Below are 13,611 nucleotides of genomic sequence, written 5' to 3' on the forward strand. Positions count from 1 at the left end.
AATATCATTAATGAATACAGAAAACAACAATGGACCCAACACTGAATCCTGGGGAACTCCACTGATAACATTAGTCCACGAAAAGAGCAGTGTCCATTGATTACCACTCTGTCTTCTCCCACTCAACCATCCCTTTATCCATAGCAGCAATTTGCCTCCAATACCACACTCCAATACCACAAATCTGTGCAGCAGTCTTCCATGTGCAACAGTATCAAAATCCTTTCTAAGATCTAAATATATGATATCAAAATTATTCTTTGCATCCAGTTCCTTTGTGACTACATCATAGTATCCAATCAAATTGGTTAGACAAGACTTCTCCTTAAACTCATGCTGTATCCAAGCTATAACTGAAGTCTTGTCTAGATGATCCTGCAATGCTTCTTTAACCTCCATTTTAACCTCAGTGCCTCCATTAATTTCCCTGGAACAGAAGTTAAACTAACAGGTCTGTAATTACCTGTCTCCTTTTGATCCTCCTTTGTGGATAGGGGTCACATTTGCACATCTCCAGTCCATGGGTACCTCTCCTGAGTCCAAGGAAGCTCTCATAATTATGGCTAAGGGTTTGCTTACTTCCTTTGCTGCCTCCTTTAATATAAGTGGATAGATTCCATCCACTCCAGGTGCCTTTCTTATGTTTATCTTCAACAATTCCTCCTCCACTTTACTCTCAGTTATTACCAGAATATCTATCTTGCTACCAGAGTTTAATACACCTCTGGCATTCCTCTCCCTAAATAACTCCTCATATGTGAATGTAGATGCAAAATATTCATTTAGTTTGTTAGATACCTGAGCAGGATCGTCAACAGCTGAACCATCGATATCAAGTGGACCTATCTGATTCATCCCCTTCCTTCTAGAGTTTACATAAGTAAAGAACTCTTTGCATCCTTTGCCAAAGATTTCTCGTAATCTGCCATTGCCTGCCTAACCTCCTTTGTGACTTGGTTACAGACAAGGTTATATCTATCATAGGCTTCTGTGTCACATGGGATATATATATATATATATATATAAATATATCCCATGCATTTTTCTTCTCTGTCACATGTCTAATTAGTTCATCCGACATCCATTCAGGCCTAAATCTCTAACAATATTTCTTTGTTGGTATGAAAAGCCTAGTAGCTTCCAAGATTAATTCATTGAATGCTTCCTATTTTGAATTTGCTGTTGGTAACATCATCAGTTGGTCCGACCGTATAGAATTTAAATACTGTCTCAGACCACTGTAGTCGCCTTTACGAAAGCAAAAACCCTTCCCTTTACCCCTGATGGTAGTTATCTCTGAGTAAATCCCACTTCAGCACACTGTGATCACTGCCACCTAGTGGTTCCTTTATCTGCAGATTCTTAATGCAGGAAGAATAAATACTGATAATCAGATCAAAAGTATTACGCCCTCTAGTTGCCTCCTGAACATGCTGCTGTAGAAAACAATCATTCAATAAATCCACAAAAGCCTTGCTAATGTGTTTGTGTGAGACCAACCCACAAATTCCAGTCAATCTCTGGGAAGTTAAAATCCCCCATTATAAGACATCCTGATTTACTGGCCCATTCTATTTCTCTGCACAATTGCTCATTATACTCATCAGATTCATTTGGCCTATAACACATACCTACTCTCATTTTTCCTTTCCCAGTGTTTCATCATCATCATCAGCCATTTTCAATCCACTGCAGGATGAAGGCCATCCAGCAACTTTCCAGTTCCTTCTGTTTTGAGCACTGGCCTTCCATTTACTACCCAAAAACTCATGAATTTCATCTATCCATCTCCGCCTTTGTCTTCCAGGTTTTCTTCTAGCTCCTCTTGGGTACCATTCTGATATATTCTTAGTCCATCTGTCATCATGTCTTCGAGCTATGTGTCCTGCCTAAGATCATTTCAGTTCTTTGGTTTTGATAAGAATGTCCTTTACTTGAGTTTGCTGTCTAATCCACGTGTTTCTCTTCTTATCTAACAGTCTGATTCCCAATATAATTCGTTCCATTCTTCGCTGTGTAGTTCTCAGCTTCTCTTCCATCTTTTTGGCGAGTGCCCAAGTTTCACTTCCATAAGTCATGGCGGGGAGTATACATTGGTTCATTATTTTACGTTTCAGACAAACTGGGATATTGCTCTTCAGTATGTGACTATATTTTCTGAATTCTATCCATCCAAAATCTCTTGACTTCCAGCCATTTATCATTATTACAGCTAATAACTTGTCCCAGATAATTATATGACTCCACCTTTTCAATTACTGCTCCTTCAATCATTATGTTCCTTTCTGTGGAATACTTCTCAGTGCTTATGTCACACCCAAGAGATTCAACATTGCATTGTCCACCAACATCAACTGGATGCACTTCCTTATATTTTATGTGTTTCTTAACTAACAGCATAACCCCTCCTCCCTTTCTGTACATATTGTACTCTTCAAATTCCAGTTCTGCACTGCTTATGTCTGTGCGACACCATGTCTCTGATATCCCAACAATATTCGCCTTTGATGTCTTGACTAGCACTTCAAGCTCATCAAATTTATTAACTATACTCCTAGCATTGGTGTACATGCAAGTACACATGCACCTCTTTCTACTCTTAGTTACCGTAACACAGCCCATGTATTTACTTGTTCCATATGACTCCCAGCAGTCCTGGAAATCCCCATTGCCTTGCTTTCCAGGCTGCTGCTCAATTTTATTTCAATAGAAGTAGTGCAAGAATCACTTTTACCTCTGCCAGCGGCTACTGTTAATCTATTAATCCGTGTATCCCCCCCCCCCAAGCTAGCAGTTTTCCGACCCATCTAACTCTGCCTCGATAGCATCAGCAAATATATTTGCATCATTTCTATTTAAGTGTATCCCATCCCTGTAGAAGCAGTTTCTCTTGTTAACAAGCACAGACCAGGCTGAGAAAAATTCTACCCCTTGAGCCATGCACAATCTCTCCAGGGCCAAATTGATCGACAAGGTTCTCATCATATACTCCCTCCTATCGTGTCTGGGCAGAATTGCACACACTTTCAAATTCAACCCTAACTCGCGGCTTTTTTTCAGCATTGAATTGTACTTGTTATGTAATTCTGCCAGTCTCCTACTCTTAATATCATTAGTACCAACGTGTACAACAATATCACCCTTTGTGCCCTTAAAAGATGATATCTGCTCTACAACGTCATCAACTTTTGCCCCTGGCAGACATACCCTGGTCCTGTTCCATCTATCCTTCTTGCACAATATATTTCCCATTTCCCTGACAATAGGCACCTACAACAACTAGTTCCTTTGGGACCAGCACATTCAGCCTTGGTGCTTACCACTGTGTTGCTTGATGTTCAAGTGCAAGCTCTTGCATTGATGTGGGCAGCTGAGAGCTTGATGGGTCCTCAATTTAAATCTTTCAAGGATATCCACCCTGTCCTTCAAGCTCTCATATAAGCCCATAACAATGCTGGGATGGCGCCTGATTTCCTTGCACCCCTTACATCATACACACAAAGACATTCCCCTTGGCAATATCATGTCCCATTCCTGATTGCTCCACAAACATCAAACAAGCGGTGCATTTCAATAGACTGTGATTCAGAGGACAACTGCTCCTCTCCCCCTCAGTTCTCTCCTGAGCCACAGCACCTCCATTAGTTTGAGCCTTTTGCTTTGCTGCTCTGGTCTGAGCCACGATTTCTATTCAAGTTCAATAAAATTCCAATACAAAATATAACCCTAAACTTATATCCCAATGCAGTTATAACACTATATATGTATTTCGGTATTGAATGTTATCTCCGAGTTACGTTATATGACTTTCTTATCCTTATCCTTTCCTTTAAGATTGTTAGAAACAAATATCTGTGTCTGAAATTGGGATGACATGACATGTGGTTAGCTATTAGAAGTAGTTAAAATTAAATACACTGTTAGGCTATGTAAGTTTTAAAATATTTATTGAAGTGCCATTGTATTAATATACACTAAATACAGTTAGTTACATTTCAAGGTTCTGCTGGACAGAAATGACTGCTGGTATATAGCAATCTGTTTAGTAGCATATTCATTCTGTTTAACTTCTTTTAATATCCTTATTTAATTTGTATTTTATTTATTTAAAATACAAATTGCATTATAGCCTTATTACATTAACTCCACAAGCCTATCATTCTCTAAATTTTGAAATATAATTTCTTAATAAAAAATAATTTCTTACCTGTTCTGACATCTGGTGAAGACAGAGCAGACAGGGGGCACTTTGGGCACTGCAAATATAGATAAATTTGAAAATAAAGACAACAGGTATAAAAATTTGAATTATAATGATTTATTTTCAAATTAAAAACCAATTATATTTTGCAAATTTGTAAATTCAATCAGATCTTAATAAATTATAACATAAGAGTTCATGTCCTCCCTACCAGATCCTTGTCCAGTTATTGTTATTTGGGTTTTAGGAGCATTAGCAACTAAGGCCATATTGCTCTGGGGATATGTGGTGGTCATTCCCTGACCTTTCTGCATCTTCCGTATTTGGTGGTCACAGGCTCAAACCCCAGTCTAATCAAGAAGCATGTGCTACACACTGCTGCTCCTGCCCACCTGGTTATGGAGGCAGCCCCTTGTCCAGTGAAACTTCTTTACAGTGTGATGTCCATTTACAAGGTATATTTTAGTTGATTTTACAGATTAAAGACTATCTTGAAAAAACACTTTATTAAAGAATTCCAACTGTACACAAGCTGACTTCAGCCATTAAATGAAAATTAATTACTAAAAATGAAAAATAAACAATGTTATACTGCATTAAAAGAATTGTTGCAAACTGCAACAATTAATGCTGAAGAAATGCTGACTGCTACCTAAAATTAAAAAAAAAAAAAAAAAAAATCAAAATATTCAAATTACCTAATGAGAATAAATCAATAAATAAAGATTACAAAACAGACATGTCTATATATTCACCCAAGGAGCACAGAATGCTGCAAGGAAAAAAAAAAGTGGTGCAACTGGAGCCTGAAATTATACAAAAAAAAAAAAAACTACCATTAACACCAACCTAACGGGTGAATATAGACACTCACTTAAGAAAACACACACAAAAAAGGGGGGGGGGACACCCACAGCACCTAGTTCTTCAAGGAGGCAGTGATCCTGATTTGATTTCGGTTTTTATGGTGCAAAGGCAACTAAGGTCATGATGTACCAAGTCCAATATTTAAAAATAATATATCAGTATATACAAATGGCTAAAAGACAAGTAAATTTAGATAAAAATAAATTCAGGTAAAACAGAAATATATATATGTACTAAAAACATTTATACATGGGCATAAAGGTTTGTGATTTTTAAAAAGCTAAAAATTGCAGACATATCCATCTTTGTCAGTTAAAATCCAACTGAGTGTATATAAGGCTTAGTCAGATGGTTAAAAGTGCTAAAACATAAATGGCAAGCATTTAAAAATCTAGGACAGTCAATAAGGACATGTTTCAATTAAAATGGTGTCACAATGCTCACACATAGGACAGTCATAAGCCCTCAGCAGAAAAGCATGCATCAGATGACTGTCCTATGCAGAGCTGAGCTAGAACACAACTTCCTCTTTGCGATTCCTGCTCGGACTAGACTGCCAGTTGCGGATTACAGGCTTTATGTGATAGAACTTGTTTGTGTCTGGCCCATGCCAAGATTGTTGCCATCGGGAGGGTAACATAAGGTGATCACCTGCCTGTAGTCTGTATAGGGGACTAACAGGCAATGAGTGTTGTGGGGTTCTAATGATCTGGCCACCACATCTGCCAGTTCATTACCTCTGATCCCAGTGTGGCTTAGAATCCAGCAGAAAAGAAGGTCGTATGAACACTCAGAAAGAGAATGTAATGTCTGCTGGATTCAGGTCAGGAATGGATGAGGGTTATACTTTGTCCTTGATAAAGCCTGCACTATACTTAGAGAGTCAGTATACACCATATACCTTTGGTACTTGTGAGTTTTAATGTGGCCCATGGCTAATTGTATAGCATACAACTCAGCTGTATATATGCTGCATTCATGGGACATCTTCCCACATACTGTGATCTGGGAAGATGGCAGAAGATCCGGCAGACGACTCAGACTTCGAGCCATCAGTAATTTTTTTTTTTTTTTTAGTTGTTGGCGCATCAGCTTCTGTGGCTATAATGCACCTCCCAAAGTTTTTGTATTTTACTGTGATCCAAGCCAGAGGCGGGATTCGAACCCGCGACCTTTGGGTTGCCAGGCAAGCACTTTATCCACCTGGCTAGCCCAGTAGGCATCATCAGTAAAGACAGGCAAGAAGTCAGGGTACTGGGCATGGTAGGCAGCATAGGGTTGTCAGTAGACAGATGGTAGGGTGGTGGCCTTACCCCAATTTTCGATGAAAAAGCCGCATGATGGTAGTCGAGCATGCCAAGGTGGAAGTAGTTGCATTGGTGACTGGACAACATTGTCTACCATAATGTAGAGCTCTCTGAGCAGCTCTTGGACAAGGATACCAAAGGTATGGTTCACCAAAAAGGGATATAGTGTTAACTGTAATGCAGCTCAGGGGATTCCCCGAACTCAGCATCTGTGAAAGAACATTGCAACACTAACCAATTTTGTAACTGCTTACAATTTAAGGTGGTGCAATAAAAACAAAAAGATTCCCTCACTTATTTCTGTTGTGGCCTGCTACAAAAATCCATAAAAAATTATTTAAAAATAAACAAGGAGTTGCAAACATTTAACAGAAAATAAATGAAGGGTTAAATAAATTCTCAACTACACACAATCAATGTACTGTCAAGTTGAACATCCTTTGGGTGCCTTTTGTTCCATCTTGTATAGAAACAAAATGGAATCAGCACTTTCATACTTAAAGAGGTTCAATGATCCTGTATAGTGAGCCTGGATGCACTAAAATTTCTTTCATTGCTTACATTGGTGGGAGATACACAAAGTACATGTTTGGCAATTCTCAATAGAAACTTTAATTCCTGTCCATGGTTTCTCCACCAATTGGGTAAATCATTAGGTTCAATGTGATCTATATCAATATTTCTCGATTTCATCTTCTTAACTTTTTGACTCTTCAGCTGCATCTTCAAACATACTGAAATCCAAAATCTTCAGCTTCTTTCTTATATTTGGTCACTGTTACTCACACTTCCCTTGAAAAGGGAAGTGTGAGTAACAGCACTCGATCTCGCATCAGGTGCCGTAACCTGATGGTTACGGCACCTGATGAGAGACCTGGTAATTTATATGCATACCATGCATTTTTTTTCTCTGCCACGAGTCTCATTAGTTCCCCTTCTCGTTAGATCCCCCTTTGTGAATTGGCAATACATTTGTACATCTCCAGTCTGTGGGGACTTCCCCTGAGTCCAAGGATGCTCTCATAATTATGGCCAAGTGTTTGCTTACTTCCTTTGCCACCTCCTTTAATATAACTGAATAGACCCCATCCACCCCAGGTGCTTTTCTTATGTTTAACTTCAACAATTTCTCATTCACTTTGCTCTCAGTTATTACGAAATCATTAAGCACCCTGTTACAGTTTGATGAACTTCTGCCATTTTTCTCCCTTAATAACTGCTCGTGTGTGAATGTAGATGCAAAATACTCATTCATATTATCAGCTATCTGAGTAGGATCATCAACAGTCGAACCATCGATATCAAGTGGATCAATCTGATTCATTCCCTTCTTTCTAGAGTTTATAAAACTAAAGAAGTCTTTGCTGTTTTTCTTAGCATCCTTTGCCTTCGCTTGCCTAACTTCTTTTGTGACTTGATTACAGACTAGTTTATATCTATCATAGGCTTCTGTGTCGCCTATATGAATCCAGTGCATTTTTCTTCTGGTGCATTTTTCGCATCAGGTGCCATAACCTGGCTTTTGGTTCATCCCACAGCGCCAGTTCTGCTTACCAAAAGTGACCCACTGGGCAATCACATCCTTTCACCCAGGCTTCGAGTGAAGCAAGCCGAACTTCTCACCCATTTAAAGTCTGAGAATAGGTTGAGGTCGTTTCGTAATCAAGTCACATTAGGCAAGCGAAGGCGGATTATGAGAAATCTTTGGCAAAGGACATCAAAGACTTATTTACTTATGTAAACTCTAGAAGGAAGGGGATGAATCACATTGTTCACTTGATATTGGCGGTTCGATTGTTGATAAACCTGCTGAGGTAGCTGACAAACTGAATGAGTATTTTGCATCTACATTCACACAAGAGGAAGTCTGTAGGGAAGTGGAAGTCAGAAGCTTATCAAACTCTAGCAGGGATCTAAATGATTTTGAAATAAACGAGAGCAAAGTGTAGGAGAAATTGTTCAAATTGGGATCTATCCCGTTATATTAAAGAAGACAACAAAGGAAGTAAGCAAACCCTTAACCATAATTATTGAAGCTTCCTTGGACTCAGGGGAGATCCCCATGGACTGGAGATGTGCAAATGTGTCCCCAATTCACAAAGGGTAACACGACCTGTTAGTTTAACTTCTGTTCCAGGGAAAATAATGGAGTCTGTTTAAAGAAGCACTGCAGGATCATCTACACAAGACTGCAGTTATAGTTCAGAGACAGCATGGATTTCTTAAGGGGAAGCCTTGTCTGACAAATTTTAATGGATACTATGATGTGGTCACAAAGGAACTGGATGCAAAAAATAATTTTGATATCGTATACTTGGATTTTAGGAAAGCATTTGATACTGTTGCACATGGAAGACTACTGTACAAATTGGAGCAGTATTGCATTAAGGGTAAGTTGCTACAATGGATAAAAGGATGGTTGAGTAGGAGAAGTCAGAGTGGTAATCAATGGACACTGCTCTTTGTGAACTAATGTTATTAGTGGAGGCCCCCAGGGTTCGGTTTGGGCCCAGTATTGTTTTCTGTATTTATCATTGATATTGATAAAGGTATATCAGGATTAATGTCTAAGTTTGCAGATTATACGAAGGTTCACAAGGTTGTTAATGACAGTAATAAAAATATACTACTGTAACAGCATCTAGAAAAGTTGAGAAGATGGGCTGAGAGGTGGCAACTGAGGTTTAACATTGACAAATGTAAAGCACTGCATATGGGTAGCAGTAACCCCAGAGTAACATATCAACTCTGTGGTACTACACTGACAGTGGTAGAGAATGAAAAGGACCTGCAGATAATAGTGCAGTCAGATATGAAGTTTTTTTGAGCAGTGCAGACAGGCTTCAAGAGTAGCTCATGGGGTCTTTTCAATGATATACAGAAATTATGCTAGCAGGGATAAGGAGGTGATAGTCCCCTTGTATAAGGCAATTGTCAGGCCACACCTTGAGTACTGCCTACAGGTCTGGAGACCTAATTTTAGGAAGGATGTAGAGCTGCTGGAACGAGTACAGAGAAGGCAATGAGATTGGTGAGTGGAACAAAGGGTTGCTATTACCAAGAACAACTTAAGTTCTGCAAATTGCAGCGTTTGGAGACTAGGCACCTGCGAGGTGATCTAATTGAGGTGTATAAGGCTTTGAATGGGTTGAGAAAGCTCAATGCTGATGGGATTCTTTTTTTTTTTTATGGAAACCCCAAACACGAAAGGTATCAAAACCTATAGTATTTAGTACTGTGCATGGGTTGAAAGAGAAGTATGGAGAGAATGCCGGAAACTTTGCCCTAGAGACTAAACATGGGTTTAACCACTTCAAGCCCCCAATAAGCAAAGTGGTGGTATTGCACCGGTCGATGAGAGTCATCTACCACCTATGTTTGCTCAGATTACTCACCTGAGGGGACATAAATTAAAATTAAGGAAAGACAATTGTAGAATAGATGTGTGGAAATTTGCCTTTAGCCAGCAGGTGGTTGATAGTTGGAACAAACTTCCATCTGTTGTAGTGGAAGTCAAAAACTTAAATAAGTTCAAGGCAAAACTAGACAAGCTTTGTTTGTTGTTTGGTTTTTAGGAGCATTAGCAACTAAGGCCATATTGCTCTGGGAATATGCGGTGGTCATTCCCTGACCTTTCCGTATTTGGTGGTGACGGGCTGGAACCCCGGTCTAATCAAGAAGCGTGTGCTACGCACCGTTGCTCCTTCCCACCTGGCTACGGAGGCGCCTACTAGACAAGCATTTGGACTGAATGAAATGGGAAGGTTTTTTTTTTTTTTTTTTTGTCTGATGCTATATAAGCTTGCTTTCTTCCATCATATGCCTCTATTAATGCTAATATGGACAGCAAACTTTACAGTGTTTTGAATACGACTGACTGAGCTACTGGCTGAACCATTATAATCATAATCACAAATAAAAAAAAATAATAATAAATAAAAGAAGCCTATTTAATTATTAAAAGCTCTGTACTAAAATCCAACTCACAGTTTCGTAAACATGTTCCTCCAAGAGGTCACAAGGAAAGTGGGCTTAAAAAGTGGCCATCTTCTTCTTGTATAATGCCTCCAGTGTTCCTGACTTTCTTCAACTTCCATTACTTGGTACCATCTCTTGCAAACCTGAGAACAGCTCCATAATGACAGATCATCCAAATGGGAAAAGATAACTCCTAAAACTAAAATATAAATATGTAATATTACTATTAAAATCAATAGATAACAAAAATAATTTTTTCTCTAATATTTCATCAATACTGCAAAGTTAGCATATATATATATTTTTTGTTAGTTGTTGGCGCATCGGCTTCTGTGGCCATATTGCACCTCCCAAAGTTTTTGCATTTTCTACTCTGATCCAAGCCCGAGGTGGGATTCGAACCTGCGACCTTTGGGTTTCCAGGTAGGCACGCAAAGTTAGCATATAAAGACCAATTAAATGCAATTTGCACAAATGTAAACCACCCATGAAGATACACACCTCAAATTATATGGTTCTGAAATGGAAGGAACGAACGAACGAGCGCACACGCCTCCGTAGCCAGGTGGGTAGGAGCAGCAGTGTGTAGCACACGCTTCTTGATTAGACAGAGGTTCGAGCCCGTGACCACCAAATACGGAAAGTCAGGGATTGACCACTGCATATCCCCGGATCAATATGGCCTTAGTTGCTAATGCTCCTAAAAACCAAATAACAATAACAACAACACACTTTTGATATGAGGAGGATGGAGACAGAGAGGAGAGGGGGAAAAAAAAAAGCACACATGAAGAACCATTAATCTTATTTTCTCTAAGTTAATTGTGAAATCCATAAATGCAATATACTGATAAATAGTGTACCTGAATAATAAATTAACTTGGAAGCATTTGGGTTGTGTTGACACTTCCAGCCATTTATCCTGGTCCCCTAGTCAGATCTCACACATTGTCCATCCATGGCCCAGTGGAGGCAGACTGGTGTACTATGGAGTATGTAAAGTCTTTGGCAGGGGTGCACCTTGACTGCACCTGAGCTTGGCAGGGAGGGCCCAGAAAAAAAAAAAAAAAAAAAAAATGGAGGGAGCCACCCTCCACAGGGAGGAGCAAAAAAAAAAAAAAGTTTATGGTGATAGGGTCCACCAGGGGAAGTTTGGGAAGAGAGTTAGGAAGGGAAATAGGGATTGTGGGGGAGCAAAATCATAGGACCATGGAACCTTAGATGGGGGGAGGGAGGAAAACTCTGTGCTTCTCTGCAATGAATCCTGCCAGAACATCACATGCTCTACATATACTCAGCCCACCTGCACACCTGTTGTACTTATATATACACAAATACACTTTTTATTTTATTTTATTTTATTTAGGGGCATCTGGAAACAACACATAGCACAACTCTCACATTTGCCTTCTTACAGTCATCATCATGGCAAGGACAGAACACAGGTGCCACCTAAATAAGACAACTACCAAGAGTCACTTTTTTTTCCCCTTTTTTTTTTTTTTTTTTTTTTGTAAAATGAATATGCTTACCAGTACAATAGACTTCTACAATTTCTGTTTAGATGTTCTATCAGAGATTAAATGATTTTGATTGTTTCAAGAAAGATACTGTTGCTAACTTTTCCCTCTTAAGAAATGCAGAGTCAAATAAGTTTTGTTCATAACAGTGGCCATGATGTCTAGGCTTGGGTGTCAGGGCATTTCCAAAGCTTCACTAGAAAGAGAAGTTCTGAACAGTTTTTCTTTCTATAAACTGGCTAAATAGTCTCTCACACTCAGTACTGCTATGAGGAACTGTTAAAATGCCAAGCTTGACATGGATAATCTGTTATATTTCAAGCTCTCCTTTGTGCACTCGTCAGTTCCCCATGTACGTCAATTTTGTCTCATTTCATAATAGCCTCTGATAGCTTCTCACACCGAAACTGACAGAACTGATGCTGCAAACATCAAATATGCTTCATCTATTTCTTTATCTTTAACAACACTAAGGAGTACCAGACTCTTGTCCACAAAAAATTTGAAATTTGGAAATGATGTAACACCAATTGATCAAATTTGTGCTAACTTGGCATTAATAAGAACAACATTTTTCAATGGGAACTTGTGCATGTAGCCACATGCAGCCATAAAGTACTTCTGAACCAAGCAAAAGAACAGAACTTTCTCTTGTTTCAGCATCTCCACAACCCTGGTAGCATAAATGCCCATGACCAAGTCAGAATCATCCTTTTGGTTTAGTCTGCTGTGGTAATCAATTTCCAAAATGGAAGGGAAAGATTTGAAAACTGTTGGTAAAATAAATTTGCAATAATATTCTTCAACATGTGTAGATATAATGACCTCAGTACATGCATGTGAGATATGTTGGATTGAAGATCTATGTTTGGATTTCCAAATGTTAGCATAATATCTGACAGAAACAAGCAAAGTGCTTTATTCAATCGGGGAGAGAGGGGGAGAGAGGATTATGAACATACTTTCTACAAAAGTGGCAATAATATGGCACTTGTGCAGAATAATAGATTTATCAACCTTGCTGGGCCTCTTAGGACTACTTTCATGAGAAGTCTGATTTGGAAGTTTTGTTTCTTCAGGAGCCATTAACTTGTCTTCACTTGTATCAGAACTAAATGTGCATCAAGCGCACTCACTAGTGACTGCTTGTTGTGCTTTTCAATTGGTAACTCTGAAAAGTGCTCATATTGCTTTTCTTGCTGCTTCCAACATCTTTAAATAGACTTGTCAAAGGTTGTTGCCATCTAGTTACACATTTAACCAAAGACAGCCAACATGTACACACAAGCTTGAATTTTTTTTTTTTTTTTTTTTTTATTCAGTATTATGTATCAGTTGAGATTTAAATCTATCTTTCCTTTTTATAACTTCTTTCTGGATGGTGGTAAATTTCTACCAAGTATTTATTTACTTTTACAGGATGGCATGCAGATTCCTTTTCAGCACGCAAGTTAATAAGATCACAAAGTCAATGTATTACCGCCAAGTGCTCAATCTCCTCTTTTAATACCCTTACTACTCCAATTTTTAAGGATTACCATAACACGCACATTATTAACACTAAGTTTCATCCAGTTTCAACCCTTCCCTATCTCTTCCATCGTGCAGTATGATTCGTGGTGAGATCCAACATTCCTTACATTTCGAGGGTACAGCTCTAAAATGGTGTTCGCAGGCCGGCCACTAGTTAGTACACCGGACCGAACCTATTAGTAACTCTCTAGGAGGCTTCTGGATC

At 38.9% G+C, this 13,611-nt stretch overlaps 1 protein-coding gene across 1 annotated transcript in view; it reads right to left on the reverse strand.

Moving 5' to 3' along the window:
• Positions 1–13,611, reverse strand: part of LOC150082830 (uncharacterized) — a 148,627-nt gene that overhangs the window by 34,153 nt on the left and 100,863 nt on the right. The window contains exons 4-5 of the mRNA XM_090378293.1: positions 10,363–10,552; positions 4,208–4,256 (exon numbers count right to left, since the gene is read on the reverse strand). Of these exons, the coding sequence (XP_090234419.1) occupies positions 4,208–4,256; positions 10,363–10,552 (239 nt within the window). The remainder of the gene's footprint in view (positions 1–4,207; positions 4,257–10,362; positions 10,553–13,611) is intronic.

Source organism: Mastigoproctus giganteus, chromosome 7 (genome assembly GCF_048544385.1).
Source record: "Mastigoproctus giganteus isolate SK-2022 chromosome 7, ASM4854438v1, whole genome shotgun sequence".
Taxonomy (NCBI): Eukaryota; Metazoa; Arthropoda; class Arachnida; order Uropygi; family Thelyphonidae; genus Mastigoproctus; species Mastigoproctus giganteus.